The 22,461-nt window shown below is 40.0% G+C and overlaps 1 protein-coding gene across 2 annotated transcripts; it reads right to left on the reverse strand.

Moving 5' to 3' along the window:
- Positions 1–10,312: 10,312 nt before the first annotated feature.
- Positions 10,313–22,437, reverse strand: SC5D (sterol-C5-desaturase). 2 transcript variants are annotated; one of them, XM_035716730.2, is made up of 6 exons: positions 22,343–22,419; positions 21,821–21,950; positions 14,962–15,179; positions 14,084–14,216; positions 12,423–12,523; positions 10,313–11,900 (listed from the first exon to the last, which is right to left on the reverse strand). In XM_035716730.2, the coding sequence occupies exons 3-6, from the start codon at positions 15,169–15,171 to the stop codon at positions 11,445–11,447; spliced, it is 900 nt and encodes a 299-aa protein (XP_035572623.1). In that variant the 5' UTR covers positions 15,172–15,179; positions 21,821–21,950; positions 22,343–22,419; the 3' UTR covers positions 10,313–11,444. The 2 variants fall into 2 exon arrangements, with proteins under 2 accessions (XP_035572623.1, XP_025320980.1); XM_025465195.3 differs by lacking the exon at positions 21,821–21,950 and having other exon boundaries at positions 22,343–22,437.
- Between the last annotated feature and the right edge of the window lie 24 nt (positions 22,438–22,461).

Below are 22,461 nucleotides of genomic sequence, written 5' to 3' on the forward strand. Positions count from 1 at the left end.
CTGCAAATAAAGGGTTGAACTCATGATCCCTCGTGTCCTCCATTGGCCTAACATTTTGTGATTCCATCTAGAAGAAGGGTTATGATGTTAGTCATTCACCCCTGCCAGTGAATTAATCATAGAGGCTTTAACCTGGAAAAAGAGACCGATAGTAGTGAGAGCTGAAAGTTGTAAGACCCTCATCATCTGAGGAAAGGAAAAGCACTGGGAAAGGGCTTTGGTTAGCAGATTTAAAATGAATGATAAGAAGGACAGCCACTTGCTGAGGGCCAGCCATCAGGCACTTTGATCTCGGCATTTTACAAATGTTGTATCAGTTCATCTTTACATTACAGCTGTGTAGTTTAGGGCAGAACCAAAGGCTGAAATTAAACAGACCTGAGTTTATTTATTTATTTTTTATTTTTTTTGCTATTTAGTTTTTATTTGGCCAGACCTGAGTTTATTTTTTTTTATTTTTATTTTTATATTTATTTACTTATGATAGTCACAGAGAGAGAGAGAGAGGCAGAGACACAGGCAGAGGGAGAAGCAGGCTCCATGCATCGGGAGCCTGATATGGGATTCGATCCCGGGTCTCCAGGATCGCGCCCTGGGCCAAAGGCAGGCGCCAAACCGCTGCGCCACCCAGGGATCCCAGACCTGAGTTTAAATCCCGAGTTCAAATCCTGACTTTGCCATTTGTTTGCTCTGTGATTTAGCAGCATCAAATTTATTCATCTGTACAGTATAGAAAGAATTTGCCCCATAGGCTTTTGGAGAAAGATTAAGATAATGCATGTAAAGAGCTCTGTACAAGGTATTCCACAAGATTATTCAATAGTGGTAACTATTTACTATACTGGAAGTGTTTTAATCTTTTTTATTTTATCTATTTTTTAAGATTTTTTTCATCCATTCATGAAAGATAGAGAGAGAGAGAGGCAGAGACACAGGGAGAGGGAGAAGCAGGCTCCACACAGGGAGCCCGACGTGGGACTTGACCCGGGGTCTCCAAGATCATGCCCTGGGCCGAAGGCAGGTGCTAAACCACTGAGCCACCTAGGCTGCCTTTAATCTCTTTTTTTAAAGAAATATTTTTATTTATTCATTTGAGAGAGAGAGTGGGGAGAAGCAAAGGCAGAGGCAAGAAGCAGACTCCCCCCCTGAGCAGGAAGCCTGGCTCTGGGCTTGATTCCAGCACCTTGAGATCATGGCCAGAGCTGCAGGCAGACACAACCAGCTCAGTCACCCAGGTGGCCCTTTAATCTCTTAATTATAAAAGAAAAAGCATAAGCTCAGTATTTGAACCCATATTACTTTTATGCCATATATCTTTCTGCTATATAGTGCTGTCCCAATACTTTGCCTACTACAGTTTTCTCTTCTTTTGGCAAAGGAGGCTCAGCAGAATTACGGGCTCAAGGTCCCTAGCTGCATCAAATCTGCCTATATACCTGTGATATTGTGATTTATGATAAAAAAATACATATTTGGTCTTCCTCCTGTTTCTGGCACAAGCAGCTCCTATTAACTACTGGAATTTCTTAAGTGAGGATAGTATTAAAGGTGTCTTTTGTTATGTTAATGAGCACACTTTTGGACCCCATCTAAGGGGTCTGAATGCCAGGAGAACCAACCATGTGATTAGAAGGATGAACTTTCCCTCCGCTCCTTGATTTCCTGGGAGGGGAGAGTAGCTGGGGCTTGAATCAATCACGAATGGCCAATGACCTAATGGATCATGCCGACGTAATGAAGTCTCCATAAAAAGAACAGAAGGGACGGGTTTGGAGAACTTATAGATTGGAGAACCAGAACCTTTCTGCTTGCTTCAGCTCCAAACCCTGAACTCATAAGAACAGAAATTCCTTTGTTTGTGACCTCGACCTATTAAGTCTCCACTTGGCTGTTGATTGGTATCCTTTAATATCCTTAGTAATAAGCCAGTAATCTAGTGAGTAAACAGGTTTCCTACCTGTTTACTGTGAGCCACTCTAGCAAATTAATCAAACTTGAGGAGGGGGTTGTAAAACCTGATTTATAGCCTGTTGGTCAGAACTCTAGGTACCAGCCTGGACTTGAAATTGGCACCTGAGGTAGAGGGCAGTCTTGTGGGACTGAGCCCCTAACCTGTGAAATCTGATACCATCTCTGAGTAGACAGTGTCAGAATTGAGTTGGAATGGAGGACACCCAGCTGGGGCCAGAGGATTGGGTGGAACGCCACTCACCTCCCCCTGCACACACATTGGAATTGGGGTGCAAAACCCTTTTAATACCCCATCTCATTTTCAGAGTCTTTTAACATAAAAAAACTCAGTAATACTGATTGGGAATTAAACTTGCTATCGGCACAATTCAACTTTGATGTAGATTTCAGAAATTTGGCCCTACAACTACAGGAGGTAAAAGTTTATTTTATGGCAATCACAGAAGCATTTAGGTTCCTTAACTGGGAATTTAAAGTCATGAACTCAGCATCATCTTTGCCTAAATTGTTCAGCACACTTCAAAGCAATTGACAAACTCCTAGCCTCAGCTTCTACTAAAATGTTCTATGCCACAAATACTTGTTCCTCTAGAGCCTTGCCCTCCACAGGCCCTTGATTACAGGCAACTATAAGGGATTGGTTAAGTAACCATTTTGCTACTGCATATCATGAACTTCCAATATTTCCCTTTAGTTCTGCAAACAGGGTCATTAATGACTTTAAAGCTAATCGACTCAGAGAACCAACTGCAGATTAACATGGGACTAATTCAGAAAACTGATTCTTTAAATTTTTTTATTTTTTATTATTTTTTAAAGATTTTTAAAGATTTTTATTATTTTTAAAGATTTTATTTATCTATTCATGAGAGACACAAAGAGGGAGGCAGAGAACCAGGCAGAGAGAAGCAGGCTCCATGCAGGGAGCCTGATGTGGGACTCGATCCCGGGACTCCATGATCCTGCCCTGGGGCCGAAGGCAGGCACCAAACCACTGAGCCACCCAGGGATCCCCTAAAATTTTTTTTTAATTTGACATAGAATTGACACACAACATTCCATTAGTTTCAGGTATCCAACGTAGTGATTTGTAAAGACTATAGAGATCTGATTCTTAAGATTGTGACTTCTGAAACCACTTTTTTCAGAGCCAAATCCTTTATCTGTGTTCCATTAGGGAAGCAAGGGTTTGACCACAGGTAACTCGTGAAAACTGGTCACCACAGTTTTTATGTGGTGACTGATTCTGCGTCTGGTGTTGGGTTCTGAAGCATGTGGAGGAGGGAGTCGGAAAGAAGAGAACTGTGAGGTAGGCATGAGGGAGTGGCAAGGAGTTTCTGTGCTGGAACTCAGGATGGTTGACTGACTGGTACCTCTGTCATCCCCTCACAACACTGACATGGAGGGCATCAGAGGCTTAAACACATGTCAGACCCAGAATTAGAAGAAGCTGAAGGGTACCAGAGGGGAGTTGCAGCTGCCCTGGGCCCAGATGCTGCCACAGGCCAACCAGGTGAGCCAGTAAACACATCACAACATGACTGAGCGGCAAGAGGGTTTCATAGACTGCCTCATCTTTCCCAGCACAGAAAATAAGATGGTCGCTAATCCATTTCCACCTTCTAAATCTGACATAAAATGACTTGGGTAGGCATGCTAACCTAGAACTGTAGGAAGGTAATTCTGGGAAACACAGTTCTGGCTCAGCCAAGCTGATATAATACAAGCCCACCATATCGCTGGTCGAGGAAGAAATCTCACTGGAAACAGAAAATACTTGGAACTATATAATAATGAAAAACAACTTATCAAAATTTGTGGCATCCAGTCCACAGCTGGCCTTAGAGGGAATTTCGTGGCTTTAAATGTTTACTTTTTTTTTTTTTTTTTTTTTTTTTTTTTTTATGATAGTCACAGAGAGAGAGAGAGGCAGAGACACAGGCAGAGGGAGAAGCAGGCTCCATGCACCGGGAGCCCGACGTGGGAATCGATCCCGGGTCTCCAGGATTGCGCCCTGGGCCAAAGGCAGGCGCCAAACCGCTGCGCCACCCAGGGATCCCTAAATGTTTACATTTTTAAAGGAAAAAAAGAATAAATCAATGATCTGAGCTTCTACCTTAAGAAGTTGGGCCAGGGAGTGGGGTGGGGAGGAGAGGGGGAAGAGTGACAGAGAGAGAGAGAGAGAGAGATCAACTTAAACCCAAAATAAATAGAAGGAAAAAGAGGCAGAAATTAACGGAATTGAAGACAAGCAATAAAGAAAAAAGTCAACAGAGCCAAAAGCTGGCACTTTAAAAAAGGGCAATTAAATATATACTGTCTCAGCTATAATGAGCAAGAAAAAGAAGAAAATGAATTATCAGTATCAGGAATTAAAAAGGAAACATCATGACGGATCCTATAAGCATTAAAGGCATAATAGGTGAATGTTGCAAACAACTTTATGGCAACAAATCTGAAAACTTAAGTGAAATGAAGCAAATTTCTTGAAAAAGAGTGTATCAAAACTGACAAATGGAGAAATAAAAATATGAAAAGCCTTATATCTATTAAGAACTTGAATTCAACTGGACTGTATGTGTTTGTAACTAAGAAAAATGGGCTAATTCCACTGGGATCGTTCTCTTTGGTCACAGCATAAGCATTTGTCATGTTGTTTCATAAAGCTAAGGAATGTGTTTAGTCGATTTAAGTAATTTTTAAATAAAACTCCTAAGCATAAAAAAAGAACTTGAATTCATTATCAAATATCTTCCCACAAGAAAAAGTCCAAGCTTGCTTTGGGATAGGCAAACACTACTTAGCTAGGACATAAAATGCAGTATTTATGAAAGATGTAAATACATCTTGGACATCACATTGGTCCAATGTGATACATTGGTCCTAATCAAGATTAACTTTCCTGTTTTTTCATTAAAAAAAAAACACAAAGGAAGGGATCCCTGGGTGGCTCAGCGGTTTAGCACCTGCCTTTGATCCAGGGCGCGATCCTGGAGTCCCAGGATCGAGTCCCACGTCGGGCTCCCTGCATGGGGCCTGCTTCTCCCTCCGCCTGTGTCTCTGCCTCTTTCTCTCTCCCCCTGTGTATGTCGCTCATGAATAAATAAAATCTAAAAAAACAAAACAAAAAAAACAAAACAAAACCCACAAAGGAAAAGGCAAGGTACACGCTGGAATAAACATTTGTAAAAATGCATATATCCGACAAAGGACTTTTACAACATATAACAGATTCTTATAAATCAAGAATAGGAAGAAAAGCAACCTGATCTAAAAAAGTGGCCAAACAACTTGAACAGATACTTCACAAAAGAAATAAGAACAACCACAAAGCATGAGAAAAGCTCTCTACCATCATTAGTCATAAGAAAACGCTAATTAAGTACAAGGAGAGACACCCCTCCACACGGACTGGAATGGCTACAAAGAAAGACTGAGGATACCGAGTGTTGGTGAGGATGCGGAGGGAAAGAATTCTCCCAATTCGTAGTGGGAATGTAACATGGTACGACTTTGAAGAGGTTGACAGTTTCTTGTAAAATCAGACCTACATCGCCCCTGGGACCGAGCAATTCTACTAACAGATGTTTTCCAGAAAGAATGGGAGACATAGATCCAGACACAGACTTGTCCACTTGTTTGTGGCAGCTTTATTCATAATAACCTCACCTAGAGATAACCCAAATATCCATCAGCAGGTGCCTGGATAAAGGAATCGTGATACACGCCAGTGTAACAGCAAACACACACACACACACACACACACACACACAGGAACAAAGTACAGACATATGCAATAGCAGGAATTTCAAAACATGTGAGCTAAAAAAAAAAAAAACCCTACACACGAGTACACACTATCTGGTTCAATTTATAAGAAGTTCTACAACGGGCAAAATTGAGCTCCAGAAACAGAAAGTAGGTCAGTTGTAACCGAGGGCTGGGGAGAGATCGCAAAGATAGAACTTTTTGTGATGAAAAAAAAAAAAAAAACTTTTTGTGATAAAGAAAAACGTTCTGTATCTTCCTTGGGGTGGTGCTTACATGGTGCTCACATCTGTAGCAGCTCACTGAACCATGCAGTGAAAACGAGTACATTTTACTGTATGCAGATTGTACCTCCATTATGCAGATTAAAAAGAAAAAAAATCCTAATGAAGGGGTGGACAGAAGTCACCACAGCAATTGCTCTCAAATATTGGAATGTACACTAAGTCTCCAGGCTCCTGTTTGCTTCTGTTGGGTAGCATACGTCAGGAGGCCAAGTGTCCATCGGAGGAAGAGGCTTAGTGCGTAAGAATTATAATTTTAAAATCAAGAGATAACGAGATTGTATCGCTTCTTGATACAAAAAGTGAATGAAAGTCTAGAGTACAGATATTTTAAAGGTGAGCGATGAACTTGGGATATCATTATGCTGTTTTGTGGTTAAGTATGTTTAAATGTATTTGAATCCTGAGTTGCCAAGGAGCTCAGAAAAATGTGCTGAGTACACAAGTGTGCCTTTTGGGAGGGGATGAGTCAAACGTGTTAGACTTATCAAATGTTTAAGAAAATGGGATTAATCAAGTATGTAAACAGTGTCAAGTGTTTAGGAGCATTTAATCAGTCACACTTCTGATTGTTGATCAAAGAACTGAGAACGTAATTTCTCTTACTTTTTTTTGTACAAATTTTACTGTATTTACATTTCAATAAGATCAAGTCGAGCCTAGATTTAAGAAACACCGTGAAAATGTATTCTAATGCAGTATCTTAGATTAAATATTTATAAGTATTGTCCTTTCTATACCAAAACTCTGCTTTGACAGTAAAGCTCGACGGTATAGTTCACACACTTCCTTCTTGCCTTAAGAAATTTAATTTCCAGGGAAGTTTTCTTCTACTTTACCTCAAAACCCTGTAAACAGACCTTACGGTTTACTGCAATGCATTTTTACAATAAAATTATTTGGCAATACATAACTTAGCTATCTTACAATTCTTATGAAGAAAATTTACAGGAGATAATGTGTCAATTTTGGCTTTACTTACGATTCTCCTCTGTGCCCCCTATTTCAGTTTGCCCCTCATCTCTCACCCTCCAATGTGAAGATGAAAGTACCCAGGGGCCTTTTTTTCTCCCTGCAATTGATTTCCACCGAGGGCCTATCCTAGGTGTAATGACAATAATCACTGAACCTCGAAAGCAGAGGCATTAAGCACAATTTACATGAATAATAGCCTCTGCTGACATTTAATTGAGTGTTTCTAACCTATTTAATCTTATTAGGTAGGCAGGATTTTCATCAATTTACAGACAGAGAAACCAAGGTCATGCAATCTGCAAGTGGCAGAGCCAGGACTCAAAACTGGTGAACTCCAAAGCGGTTAGGGTCTGTAACTCCTCTGAGATGAATTCCACTCCAGCTGAAGCTATAGATTGTCCTCCCGGGTTTGTTATTTCTTGGTGTCATCAACCAATAATTTTTGAAGATTTTTTCTTTTTTCTTCTGTATCCAGAGCACCGTTAAGTAGTTGTGATTCATTTTCATTCAACCCTCTGATCGGTACTTGTACCACTGATTCCTACAGGGTCAGAATCCAGGGTACTGGTAGGTTTTGTTTGTTTCCAGTGGAGGCTTGACTTTGAGGGGAAAAAAAAAAAGGATAGTCCATCCTTGGTTAGGACCCATCTGCTTCCTCTTTACTTTCCCTCTGACTCCTCCCATGCACTGAAAATGTGAGCTAATGAATAAGAAGTGAATTCTTGGTTAAAACGACAGTGTGAAGTATCTGCAGAATAAATATTTGCAGCCCCTTGTGCCAAGTGTGTGGCACCCAGTAGGGGTTCATTCAATGTTTACTGAAGAGAATGACACTTCCATTAATTCATTCAGCAAACTATTTAACAATCCTCAGCCAGGTCTTTTAAGGACACATAGTTCAATACAATGGCAATTCACACACAGTCACTACTTTGAAGGAATCTGGGGTCTAGAATAAATAGGGTGCACTTAATGATGTTAGAGGAAAAGAAAACAGTAACTGCTGATCTAAGACTGCCAGTCAAGGTTCCTGACTCTGAAGAGGTTGGGAAGACAAGGAAAGAAATTTCTTTACCCTTTAAATTGGCTTATTTCTTTGGGTATCTTTTTTTTTTCACGCTCTCCTCAGCAATCTCATGGCCTCAAACTTTTCTTCTCTCTGGGTTAATCCCACATCTTTGTTGTGATTTGTCTCTCTACTTCCCCTTTTCCTCCCAGACATCATCTCTATTTAAATAATGCGCCAGCACTGCAGACTCCGTGTATCAAAACCTGCGCTCATAATTCTCTACCAAATCTGTCCCTGACTTCTTGAAGATTGGAAGAGAAAATGTGGGGCAGGACAATGAGAAGTAGGAAGTTCACCGCCATGTAGACACAGGGAGACAGAGAAACAGCAAAGAACAGGATGGCACCTAATAAAAAGTCTCCGGGTTTTTGAAATGTGTTCTTGTACCACCTCCATCCATTTCCTAATTTCTACCATAAAGGTAGAAAATGTAATCTTGACTTTCCCTTTCTGTTCTTGAACTAAAGTTTCCCAAGTCAAGGGGAAAAGCCATGCACTTGATGTTCCTGTGGGAAGGAATTGAGAGCCTCACTTCCATGAATACTGTCTGATTTCCTCTAATGGAGACTGGGACAGTGCAGTCGTGGTATTGAAAACACTGCAGGACTAAACATAATACTGCCCAATGAGACTAGAATTTAAGAAAAAAGGTGGGAGGGCAGGGGCTAGTTTGATGGTTACTAACATTTTTAGGAAGCTTTCCTCTCCCTATACATTATGTCTTTTTTTTTTTTTTTTTTTTTTTCTGTTCACTACACAGTACTAAGAATCTAGAGGAAAATAACACTCATGCTCGGAGTAATGGAATTAAGAGCATCAAGACATCATCCAGCGGATGGACAACTTGAAATGCTCTGGGGGCTCGTTTGTCTCTTCAATGCTTTTACTGGGACCCCCAAAAGGAGAAGAATAAATTATGTGAGCATGGCAAACTGGCTAGCTGTTCCAGAGAGTGGTTTTCCCATTTCCCCTCCTCCCAGGCACAATTAAGACACATTTCCCAGAATCTCTTTCAGTGACATGGGCCATTCAACAAAGTTTTGTCCAAAGGAACATGGGTAAGGGATAAGGCTTTCAACCTGACCCACAAAAATGGTCGTTTTCTCTTCCCTCTCCTGGTGTGGGCCCCTTCAACAAAGAAGACTCTAGACTGGAGACAGGTAGCCCCAAGACGGAAGGAGTCTGGTCTCAGAATGATCATGGAAAGCTGGCCACTGACCAGAAACATCCAAACTGGGCTTTATGAGAGAGAAATAACCTCAGAAAAGTCATGCAACTATATCCCAGTTTCCTCATGTCAAGGGCTTGTAATAGTGCCTGATCAAAAGTAAAAGCTCAATAAATATTAGCTGTCATTCACAACAGCCCAAAACCTCTGCAATGCAGTGAAAGTGGTCCTAAGAGGGAAGTGCATAGCAATACAGGCCTACCTCAAGAAGTAAGAAAATTCTCAAACAACCTAAACTTACACCTAAAGAAGCTAGAAAAAGAACAAATGAAGCCTGAAGCCAGCAGAAGGAAGGAAATAATAAAGATTAGAGCAGAAACAAATGATCTAGAAACTAAAAGAAACCATAGAACAGATCGATGAACCCAGGAGCTGGTCCTTTGAAAAAAGTTCATAGAATTGATAAACCTCTAGCCAGACTCATCCAAAAGGAGAAAGGATCCCCAAAAAGAAAATCACAAATAAGAGAGAAGTAACCAATACTACAGAAATATAAATAAGAGAACGTTCTGAAAAATGATATATGAACAAATTGGATGACCTGGGAGAAATGGATAAATTCCTAGAAACATATACACTACCAAAACTGAAACAGGAATAGAAAACTTGAATATTAGCTGCCATTATCACAGGAAACAAAGTTTGCCTCTTAATTTCCTTCTTTTTGCGGGGGTAGAGAGGCTAATGACAATCACTGGCTGGAACTGTCAGCTACAAAACACCACCAACTGGTACACTAGAATGTTTAAGTAGCGCAACAGTGTAATAGTAACTCAGAAAAAAAGATATTTTCTTCTGGGTGCCAAGCATTAAATTCTATGACTGGTCTCTTGCTAAAACACTCAAATCTAATAAAGATATGAAATATAAAAAGAATGTGATATCCCCTTTCTTCCCTTGACAATGAGCATTTGGAACATTTAAAAGTTCTGACAACCCACATCATTTCTGTGGTTTCAAATCGACACAATTTGTACAGAGAATACTTTGTGCTGCTACAATATTTAACTGATACAGTTTAATAACAGTAATAATCAACTTTTATTGATTTTACATAAATAGCTTATAGAATGCCTTTCCAAACCATTTTTTCCAATATATTTATGTTACAACACACATTTCTTTATGAAACTATTTGTTAAATTTTTTTGCACAGAAAGTGGGGAAAAGTGGAGGGAGAAGAGGGAAAATAAGATTTCAAAACTAATCTTCAGTGATAGGCCTAAATATTTGGCAATTACTTCCTTTTATAGGAAATTAGAGGATTGTAACTTTGAAACATATCAAAAGTGCAGTGCATCCATTTAATTTAAAAAGCAGTATTGTCAAATATATTATTTAGGCATCAAATTTCCCTTTCTAAATATATTCAGGCTCACATAATTTTATACTTATTAAATAATGGTTTAAAACAATAACCATCAAAGTCTTTCAATAATCCCAGATCTGGATTAAATCTCATGGTAGCGTCAGTATTTTTTTAAAGTTCTAATTTATTTTTTCATCAGTAAAATGTAATATTTGACAATGTCCCCAGAGAATAAGCTTCCCCAGAGAATAAGCTTTATTAAGATGATAATCTTATTAAACCTGCTATTAATTAGGTCATTTAACTTAGCCGCTAATATGTTCTATCAGAATTTTTTTTTTCCACACTGATGTATCCACTTGAACAAAATACTATAGGTAGTCATTATCATACCAACATCGAAAACAACCATTCCTGAAACAAGGAATCATGTTTATACTAGTTCTTTGTTATGATGCTTAGTCTTGATAATAATCAAGCACAATGTATTTTCCTTAATGAATATGGGTGGATTAAGGCAAAAGGACATAACCTAGTCCCCTCAATAGTTTATTCTTTATCCTTATAAAAACTATTGTTGAGGCTATACAAATTACAGATATGCTGGCTAGAGAGAGACAACTTGTCCTTGAGACCAACACCTAGTATTGTAAGCATGAGGTTAAAATTTCAGGTGTTCACAGCATTCTCTCCTTGACCTACCATCATGATCATTCCTCAGCAGTACCCACAATGTAGACTTTCAAATACCACTTACTTGCCATGTCTCTTGGTAGTATGTATATAGATTATTTTTCCTTATTAAAAAGATTTTATAATATTTAATAATAGGGCAATAATCTACTCAGTCTTTGTAAGCTCTCCACTGAATAATTTTTCATTTTTACAACCATTTTTTGTATGGGTGTTGCACTTTTCTTCTGTCATCTTCTTCACATAACTAAGTGGTCCCTTCCCTTCAAAGGAGGAAGGATTTTTGAACGAGCCTCCAATTCTATCCCACAAAGTGAAATACTGTCCATAGTTATAGTCGAAGAACATGTGGTGGTCTGTATGATGGGCTGAGCCATTAATAAATGGCCTTAAGATTTGGGGAACACGGAAATCACCATCATGAATGGAAATTGTCCAGATATTAACCAAGATGTATAAACTTAAGTAAACCACTTTGTGTAATGGGAAGATAAAAGGGTATATATGGTAAGGTAGACTCTGAAGGAAGCCATCCACAGGGTGAAAAGCATGACTTGCAAATGGAGTAGGAATCTTCCAGAGATGATGAGGTTTGTGTATGCGCTACAGAAGAAAAGAACACAGTTAAGAACCACCTTTACTTTTCAACTTAGCTTTTCATGCTCATGTTGTAGAAATAAAAACTCTTTAAATTCAGCAAAATCACTTTATAAAATGTACCTCTTTACCTAAAAACAGTAACATTTCAACACAGCCCCTCCAGACCCATAAAGAACACAAACAAAATGCACCTGGTATCTATCATAACTATGGCTACTTAGGTATTTAACAAGTGAGGGGAAACTCTTAGAAATAGAAAACAGAATTTGGGGGCACCTGGGTGGCTCAGTTGGTTAAGCGTCTGCCTTTGCCTCAGGTCATGCTGAGGTCCTGAGGTTGAGCCCAGTATCAGGCTCCCTCCTCAGCAGGAGTCTACTTCTCCCTTTGCCCCTCCCCCCGCCTGTGCTCACTTTCTCTCTCAAATAAATGAAATCTTAAAAAACAAAAAACCCAAGAAAACAGAGTTTATAGATATACACTGCTGAGATGTATGTATTTTTCTCTTTTCCCTAAAAATGACTCTACCTTATACACAAGTCTATGATGAAGGCCTCTGTGAATCCAGTAGATCAGCATGTCCGTGAAAAAGAGGAAGGACAGTATACTAATAATGAGGCGAAACCAGCCTAGAAAAGATAACAGGATATATCAGAATCAAGATCCGGCTTCCAGGACCATAGTTTACTTGGTGCTCGTCCATCTATGTGCACAAAATATGATCCTAGACTCAAGCACTATAAACTATTTTGGCTAATACAATACATTATAAATTAATCTCCTTTAATTCTCTAGTATCTGCTTCTTTCCTCATTTCCCTCTCATAAAAACTTGAAGTTAAAATATGAAGGCACTTATGAGACAGAAAAAGCATACACTTAGGGCATCTTTATTATTTAAATCTTTGAGCATAAATAACAGCGTTTATTTTTCCTCCATATTAATCTTCGTAAAACATATTTTTACATACTATCTTCCTGCTTAGAAATTTTTTTCCACTAAATACCTCAAGCCCAGCATTTACTCCCTAACCCAGTCTTTTCTAATCTTTTCAGCCTCATCTGTTCTTGTACTAACCAGGCTGGTTTACTCAATGTCCTCCCAACATCTTAGAAGTCTTACCTCTTGTACCTTTACTTGTTCTCTTCAATGTATCTAGAATACTCTTTCTCCTTTTACTTTTACTCATAAACCTATCTACTTTTCAAGGCCTAGCCAATTCATCACCATACTGTATAATTTTTGTTCCTTCCTTTAAATATCTAACCTCTTACTTGGACAACAGGTGTGCTGGTGCCAGCAAGCCTGGGTTCCAGTCCCAGATCCACCACTTATTTGCTGAATGACCTAGGCAAGTTACTGTATATTAATTTACTCCCTTATAGAAGGAACATAATAATAGGACCTAAGTCACAGAATTGATGTAGAATAAGATGGATTGATACATGTGAAAATCTTAGCACTATAGCTGGTACATATCAACATTCAATAAATGTTAACTACTATTCTTACATTCTAATACTAGATATACTAGAACTGTACCTTTATTAAGTAATTTCAAAATTTCACAAAAATTTAGTTAAGGCACTGCAGGACTATCTATAATAGAAAAAAAGGAATAATCTAAAGACCAAAAAAACTGGGATCATTTAAATAAACTATGGATATCTACACACTGTGATACTGTAACTAATATATAATATGTCCAGATTTACTTACATGAAAATACCAGCATATACACTACGACAAAAAAAAAAATCAAAGTCCAAACCAGTATGCATAGTAGGGTTATATGAAGCTTTCAGGCATTGAAAAGAGGAAGGATAGATGTCAAAAGAGATGGGTTGTAGGTAGCAGGATAGTGGATCTAACAAACCTGTCTCTTGATTTTCTCTAATTATCATGAATTACTTGGGTTTTTTTTTTTTTTTTTGAGTCTGAATTTAACACAGAGAATAGTGAATGAAAGCAAAGGTCTCTTTCTCTGATCACACCCAGCTTCCCCTGGGCAATATTCCATCTACAACCAAGACTTCAAAATTGATAGACGAGGAAATGTACTATGTGGCAAAGACATGAGTATATAAAAACAGAGCATTTAAACAATTAAACAACTTGCAATTATTTTAAAAGAAGAAAAAAAGAGGCAGATTTGGTTCTTTAGAGAAACTACTCTGTGCTTAACTTACCACTGGGAAACTCTCCTATGTCATCATATAATTTGCTGTAACCTCTCAACTCCAGCAGGAATAGTAATACGGTGGGAATACTAATCCACGGCAATGACTGGACAGTAAACATAATTTCTCTATAGACTTGATTCTGAAAGTGAAATCATCAATACTTAAAAATCACAAAAATCTCTGTTAAACAAAAACCAGTGTAAAATTGTCTTGGATTGGATTTTTACAATCTCTTTTATATGAAGGAGCTTGCTGCCAAACTGCTTCTGTGAAAATGTTAATATACTGGAACGCGCATGGAACATTCCTTTGTGAAGACCAAATGCAGTAAATACTTTAAATTCTGAAAATTTCTTTCCTTCCCACAATATCTGCATGCTAGATTTCTCTTCGTGGAATAAGCATGTCTTTCACAAATAACTTCTATCCTCAACCCTCTCTTGATTTTCTTTTTTTCAGTCCTTGTAGTCACTGATAAATACAAATAACTGGAATAAAAAGATGATTGTAAACAAACCTACAATCTCCTATCTAGTCAGAAAATAGATATATAGTAAAAACATATTTCAGTTTGTGAAAGTCAAACATTAAGACCATTGCACATATGAGTACCTTTATGCATCACTATTAGCAAATTCTTGTCTATGTATCCAGGAAGACACCAGGCTTGTAATTAAAACGACAACAAAGTTGGATTCATTTATTTGTTTAAATTAAGAGAAGGAGAGGAGGATCAGCCCTACCAAAAACATCTAACCCATCTGAGGCTGGTTGCAAAAATTTTACTTAATGGTTATAACCAGTTTAATCTGAAAATCTCACGCACAAATACTTATTATTTTTACTGTAACAGTAGTTAAGAAGTAGGTAAGAAAATCACTTACCTTTAAAAATTGTGGATGCTTCATCAATGAATGATCATAGACAAAGTAATAGCTCAGCGTTGCAAAGAAGAAATAAAGGATATAAGCACCAAGATTTGTCACAATCAGGAGACTAATAGTTTGTCGGAAGATGTCATCCTCAGACCATGAGGCTGGATAGATGTACGGTGTAAAAAAATAATAATCTGCAGCACTGAGTACAAGATCCATCTTAGCCCCTAAAGGATAAACACGTGCAACAATTACTTACCCATGCTGATAGTTCTCAATGCAAAGAACTTTTGGAAAACCATACATGAAGTTTCTGCTTTCGTAAGCATTTACAACACAAGTCTGTGGCTACCAGAATCCCTGAAATGCCATCTTTAGAGCCAGAAGGGACCTTAAATATCATCTCTAATCCAATCTCTTCATATTATACCCGGAGACATCAGAGCTCAGAGACACTAGGCCCAGAACAGGTTCTTCTCTAACAGCTAGCTGGCAAGGGGCATCAATTTAGATCTAGTGCCACCTTGGTGTTCTTTTCCAAAGTCTCCTTAGGCAGCGTGGCAAGTAGTAAAGATGCGGAATGCAGGGCATTCAGATGTTTCCTCCTTCAGCTACAAGGTTCAGTGGGACTTCTTTCCTTCAAAAGGACTCTGATTTCAGAGTTTTCTTTCAGTGCTGAGACTTAAGATAAATTTGCTAGATAGTATTTATGCTGCCACCTCAGGGACCATCTGTTCTTGTGACAGAAGGAAAGGCCACTCCCATCGACAGAACAAAAGGAGACAGATTCTTGGGATTAAGAACTAGAATACGCTTATTCCTCTTGCTGCTAATCAATACTCTAGGTCAGGGGCTGGCAACTGCAAACCTGTGACTAAAAGTTTGAGGAGGAGAATGCACACAAGGGCTGTCTGGGAACAATTTAAAATTGTCAACTGTCTTCAGTCAGGCCTGCCTCGAGCTTGGATCGCCCTTACGTGGTAGTGAACCAGCCCACAGATTTTTGCCCGTTCTGTGAGACTTGTTCAAACACTTGTAGATGGGAATATATACTGACATATTATTTCTTTGCTACCAGGTTATGAATATCCTACAGTTTGGTGATCTTCTCTGCTGGTAAGGTTGTAGGGGAAGAGGCACGATCCTACACTGCTCTGGGCTTGCAAAGTGGCGCAGCTCCCATGCAGAGCAACGTAACATGCTGCCCCGGTAATCCGCCACCACTGCGAATTTATTCTGCATTCAGGCTGTCATCAGGTTTTATCTTGGCTAATTCATCAGTGTTATGTTTAGCGATTTCATGATCAGCAGAGTCATTTTCACCATACTTTCAGATGTTTTTCACTACACTGTTTCCTAAATTTCCAAATCCTTTCTTAATACTAACATCTGTCTTCAGCAGGAGTTCTTCATGATATATCCTAGCGTGTTTCACAACCAACAAGGCAACCAGTGGCATTTATGTACGTTCCTGTTGTCAAACCCACTTAATCAAAACATGGTTAGGATCTTCATTTCCCGGCCTGGGCTGTGGCTTTTTGTTTTTCATTAGTCCTTGGTCCTCGCCACCAGCGTAGAACTTCAGTAATGTGTTTCCCTGTAAGTCACATATAGTAGTAATTCCTACGCCGTCTTCTTCAGCAGAGGGCTCACAGACACCACCACATGCAAGCTCCTACAAGAACTCCATGCGATTACTAGGGACGGATGCTTCCCTTCATCCTGTCATTCATATGGGCTATCTGTAACTATTTTTAAAAATATTTCTACATGCAATTAAACCCAAAGTGACAATTATAGTCTCAGCAAAGAGCAGAGGTAGGAGTACCTGACAGGTGTACCAACACACAGTGAGCACCTCAGTCAGTCAGAGAAAGCCCGTGCCATTAAATGAATTTGAGTGCCAATCTTTAAAAAACAAAACAAGACCTTCTGGTTTTTCGGGCCTTTTCAGACTCTGAAACTACAGCTAAGGGACTGTGGACCTATGTTCCTTTGTGTTGTTTATTTAACTGATGTAAAGGATTTGGATAGCTTTTCACTTTATGCTATTTAAAGCAATGAAACAACGATTAACCCAATTTTGCATAAATTTCTATAAGCAGAAGTGCTAGGATGAAGATGAACTGCATTGATAACTTTGGTAGATTATCGATAGGTTGCTCTGCATAGGAGCTGCACCCCTTTGTAAGCCCAGAGGACTGCAGGATTATGTCTATTTCCCTAAAAACTTACCAACAGAGAATATCAACAAACTGTAGGGTATTTGTTAATCTGATAGCAAAGAAATGATATCTCAGTATATATTTATCTTTTTCTTGTGAGGTTGAGCATCATTTCACATATTTAGAATATTTATTTTCTGTGAAATTATGTGTTTATCCCTTGCCCATTTTTTTTTTTTTTTTAAGATTTTACTTATTTATTTAAGAGAGACAGTGTACACACATGCAGTGGTTAAGAGAGAAGCAGGGAGCCAGATGCGGGGCTTAATCTTAGGACCCCAGGATCCTGACCTGAGCCGAAGGCAGCTGCTAAACAGACTGAGCCAGCCAGGTGCTGGGTTTTCAGTTTCTTAAAATCAAATTCTAGGGGAGCCTGGGTGGTCCAATTGGTTAAATGTCTGCTTTTGGCTTGGATCATGATCTCAGGTCCTCAGATCAAATCCCAGGCAGGTTAAGTCCTCTGCTCAGCTGGAAGTCTGCTTCTCCCTCTCCCTCTTGCTCTGTGCTCACCTTCGCTCTCAAATAAATAAAATCTTAAAAAAAAAAAAAATCAAATTCTAGAAGTTCGTTATCAATTTCTAGAAGTTCTTTATTTATTAAGAGTATTTAGCTCCTTGTTTGTGGTAGGAGTTGTAAGCATTTCTTTCCCCTCCCTTTGTCATGGAAAATTTTAATTAACTAATGTCAAATGTCAGATATGGACACATATCCTTCATCATATGTTGTTAATTCATTAAAATAACAAGTATTAAGTACTACACTAGATAATGAGCATACAAAGATGGAAAAGATGTATCTTTTCTAAATCCATCTGAAAGGCAACTATAGAAACAATTACATCAATACAAGTGCTATAATAAAAGTATATACACAAATTCTATATAATCAGAAAAGACAACAAAACTACCCCAGTTTATAGTAGAAGGCTCCATAGTGACAACATCTGATTCAAGCTTTAAAGGCCATTATCAGAAAGAAAAGGTTAGGGACGGCCATTTCAAATAGAAATAACAACTTGTAGGTGCCTGGGGGGCTCAGTCTGTTAAACATCAAACTCTTGGTTTAGTCTCAGGTCATGATCTCATGGGTCATGGGATTGAGCCTCAGTGGGGAGTCTGCTTGAAGAATCTCTCCCTCTGCTTCCCACCCCCAATAAATAAATAAATAAATCTAAAAAGAAAGAAAGAAAGAAATAACTTGCCAAGGAATGGAAAAAATCATGGTACATTCATTACTCATTGAGTGTTGCTGGTGGGTGCCAAATAGTGAGATAGGGATGAAATGGGGGTGGGGAGAGAGAATGTGCCAGGATAAACCTGGTAAAAGGAAATTGGTGTCAGGCTGTGAAGAGCTCTGCTGCCCTGATAGGGAATATGATTTTCCCTCATACACGATGGGGAGATACTAAAGGTTTCTGAGCAGGAAAGAGGTTCTAATCAGACCCATATTTCAGAGAAAACACTCCATTAGGAATATGAGTACTGATGAGAAGCAGAAAGACTAATTTGGTTGATCCTGTGGTAGACTAGCCCAGGAGCTCTAAAAACACACATACATATTCATCAGAGATTTAGCAGGTAAAAAACCCACAGGGCTTGATGACCAATTAAATACTGGAATGTGAACAAGGAAGAAGTCTAGGATGGCTGTGAAATTTCAGCTGGCCAGAGTAGATGGTAATGTCATCAAGAACTGAACAAGGGAATGCTGGGAGAGCTGACAGATTTGGTGCTACAAGGACAGGGGTGCATAAAGAATGAGGGATTCATTTTGGGTCTTAAATCTAATTAAGCAGAGACTAATAAGCTTTAAGTCCATGCTTACTCTTAAACATAGGCAGTGGTCTACATACAAACATGAATCCCAAGTTCAAAAGTGAGCTTGTAAGCAGCTGAAATTGAAGCCATAAGGAGTAGAGGCTGCCAAGGGAGATAATATAGCAAACAAAGTACACTAAGCAGTAGTAGCAGGAAACATAAACATTTAAAAACCAAACAGTTGAGAAGGATATTGTGACACCACTAAAAGTTGGTTAAGAGTTTATGGACCGGGATCCCTGGGTAGCTCAGCGGTTGAGCCCGTGCCTTCAGCCCAGGGTGTGATCCTGGAGACCCAGGATCAAGTCCCACATCGGGCTCCCTGTATGGAGCCTGCTTCTCTCTCTCTCTCTCTCTCTCTCTCTGCATGTCTCTCATGAATGAATAAATAAAATCTTAAAAAAAAAAAAAAAAAAAGAGTTAATGGACCAATCTGGATGTTACCTACAGTGTCCCATGGCCCTAAGTCAATATGGTACAGTCCAGCCAAACAATTTAAACATTAACTAAACTCTCCTTTATTCAACCTTTAATATCAGATGCAAGTAATAAGTTTCAAAAGATCTCAGTCCTTGACTTTAAACAATTCTATAGTTTTGCTTTTATCTGAAGACCACGCTAATTGTGTTAATTTGTATATTCCCTGCACATAATTGCTGTTATACTGAACCAGTGCCTGGACGGGAGGAAGACATGTGTACCTCAGTCATTCCAGAGGCAGTTTAGATCCCGTGAAATGAAACCTATTTTGTGTGTTTTTAGAATTTGGGTTTCAATTCATTCTATTTGTTGAATGTAATAATGAGGTATTCATAAACATATCGCTATACTTTCTGACATCTAACAAAAAAATCTTCTGAAATCAGTTAACAATATGATCTCAAAACTGCAATTCAAATTTGAAGTTTATATTCAAAGCCACGTCTGTAAAGGTTTATCTTGTTAAGGTTTAGAGACTAAGTCCCCAGAGTTTCGCCACCATCTGACACAGAGAAGTTAGTCAAAAAATAGGAGCTATTATTACTGCTGTTACTGGGCCACAGCAGAGTCAAAATTACTCTAACCTACGGGAGAATAAAGTGTCATTTGATTTTTCTTTGAAAAATAATTGATAATATCTAATATCAACATCTGCTATATAAACACTTGGTACCATACATATTAGCTCCTTTGACCCTTTCAAGAAACCCTAAGAGTTAGGTACTAGAATTATAAGTACTAGTATTATTAGGTACTAGTATTATGGATGAAGAAGCAGGGCACAGGCAAGTCAAGTAATCTGGGGTGCCTGGGTGGCTCCGTCAGTTAAGTGTCTGCCTTCCGCTCAGGTCATGATCCCAGAGTCCTGGGATTGAGACCTGCCTAAGGCTCCCTGCTCAGTGGGGAGTCTGCTTCTCCCTCTGCCCCTCACTTAGCTCATGCTCGCCCTCTCTCAAATAAGTAAAATCTTTAAAAAAAAAAATTTCAAGTAATCTGCTTGGGATCATCAAGTAAACAAACGCTGGGGCTGGAACTCAAACCCACGCAGTCTGGTTACAAAGTCCCAAGCTCTTCTACCAAGACTTGAACGAAGTTCGACTGCCTCTTCATCACTATCTCAACTCTTCAGCTTCGTAATTCTGTAAATTCTCAGTGATGGCAAACTCACAGAATTTTGCATAAAATTTTAAGGCGTGTATACTCCCTTAAGTCCGGGGCTCCACAGACCCTAAGTTAAATAACCTTGACCGAAACAGAAGCTTTATATTGTTTTACTTCTACAGAAACAAAACTTTTTCATAAAACACAGTTACTAAAAAAACACAATTAGGCTAGAATGAGTCTACAATTACTCTGGCTTTACTGTAAAAGTATAGATAATAATAGTTAACATTTGTTGAGAACCAGGTATTATTTAAAAGCATTTTTTTTAATGTATCACCTTGCTTAGTTCTTTTTCTTGAAAGATTATTTATTTATTCATGAGAGACACAGACAGAGAGGCAGAGACATAGGCAGAGGGAGAAGCAGGCTCCCTTCGGGGAGCCTGACATGGGGCTGATCCCAGAACCCTGAGATCACAACCTGAGCTGAAGGCAGACCCTCAACCGCTGAGCCACCCAGGTGCCCCACCTTGCTTAATTCTTACAACCCTACCAGGTAGGTAGGTACTTCCATAACTTCCATTTATAGACGGAGAAACTGAGGGCGAGAATATTTAAATAATTTGTTAAGTACTAAGTAACAATTAGGATGTATATTCCAGAATCTTGTTTCTCAGCTTCTACATTGTAATTATCTCTCAACTTGTATACATACAGATGGGGAATTCTGAATATCTCATACTAATTGCATTACATAATGAGTGGAAAAGCATCCTCTAAGTGATCGAGGATCATGCATTTATTATTATTTTTTTAGATGCTTATCATTAGAACCCTAACCCTAAACACACACCACTGTGGTGCTGTAAAGTCAGATAACCTGCTGGAAGGTTTAGGTTAGAAATAATCTAGCTAACACAAGCTCGACAGGTTGGAAACTTTTCATTCAGACGTTTGGAACTTTACTTATTGATACCACCTTCAAATTCACTCTGCTGTAACATATGGATGCCAGTAGGCATGATGTTTTCCTTTTCGGATGCTAACTTTAAAAAAAAAAAAAAAAAGATCGTATGTATTCATGAGAGACGCACGCAGAGAGGCAGAGACACAGGCAGAGGGAGAAGCAGGCTCCAGGCAGGGAGCCCGATGCAGGACTGGATCCCAGGACCCCGAGGTCACGACCTGAGCCTGAGGCAGACGCTCCACCGCGGAGCCTCCCAGGCGTCCCTAGGATGCTAACCTAACGGATGATTCCCCTTCCCTTCCAAGGCTTCTCGACCCGCGTGGATTGCTGTCCGTCCATCCTAATTACGTCGCAGTAAGTGGGGTTTGCACCGTAGCGGTCAGGTCACCACCTAATTTCTTTGCCCCTTAAAAAAAAAAAAAAAATCCCCCCAGCAGAGAGGGAGCTCCGTCTCAAAGTAAAGCCTCAGTGTTCACCGGGCAGACTTCCTGCAGGTGTCCCGGCGCCCCCGCCCCATCACCGCGGCGGTGCGGGCCGGCAGGTGTCCCGGCGCCCCCAGCCTCCCCGGCGCCCCCCGCCCCCGCCCCATCACCACCGCGGTGCGGGCCGGCAGGTGTCCCGGCGCCCCCGCCCCGCCCCGCCCCGCCCCGCAGCGGGTCCCCGAGGCCGCCCGGGCGTGGAGCCTGCGGACCGCGGGGAAGGCACACGGCGGCCGCAGGGCTTCCTCAGCCGGGACCCCCCCGCCGGCGGCTCTCCATGCGCCCTCGTTCCCCGCCGCCGCCCTCGCGTGAGCCCTACCTCCGGAGCGCGCGGCCCACTCGGCGTCCGCGGGGTCGCAGGCTGCGGGGCCACTGGGCGGCGGGCGGGCGGGCGGGCAGGGCTGGGGGGCGTGGCCGGGCACGCGCTCCCAGCGGCGG

The sequence above is a fragment of the Canis lupus genome, chromosome 5 (genome assembly GCF_003254725.2).
Source record: "Canis lupus dingo isolate Sandy chromosome 5, ASM325472v2, whole genome shotgun sequence".
Lineage (NCBI taxonomy): Eukaryota > Metazoa > Chordata > Mammalia > Carnivora > Canidae > Canis > Canis lupus.

Bases quoted from the DNA above. Each gene is read 5' to 3' on its own strand.
- SC5D (XM_025465195.3), bottom strand. From the start codon at position 15,171: ATGGATCTTGTACTCAGTGCTGCAGATTATTATTTTTTTACACCGTAC. The intron at 14,217-14,961 runs GTAAGTGATTTT...TTTCACTTTCAG, and splicing joins AGCATCCACAATTTTTAAAG to AATCAAGTCTATAGAGAAAT. The intron at 11,901-12,422 runs GTAGAGTCATTT...TTTCTTCTGTAG, and splicing joins ATCATAGACTTGTGTATAAG to CGCATACACAAACCTCATCA.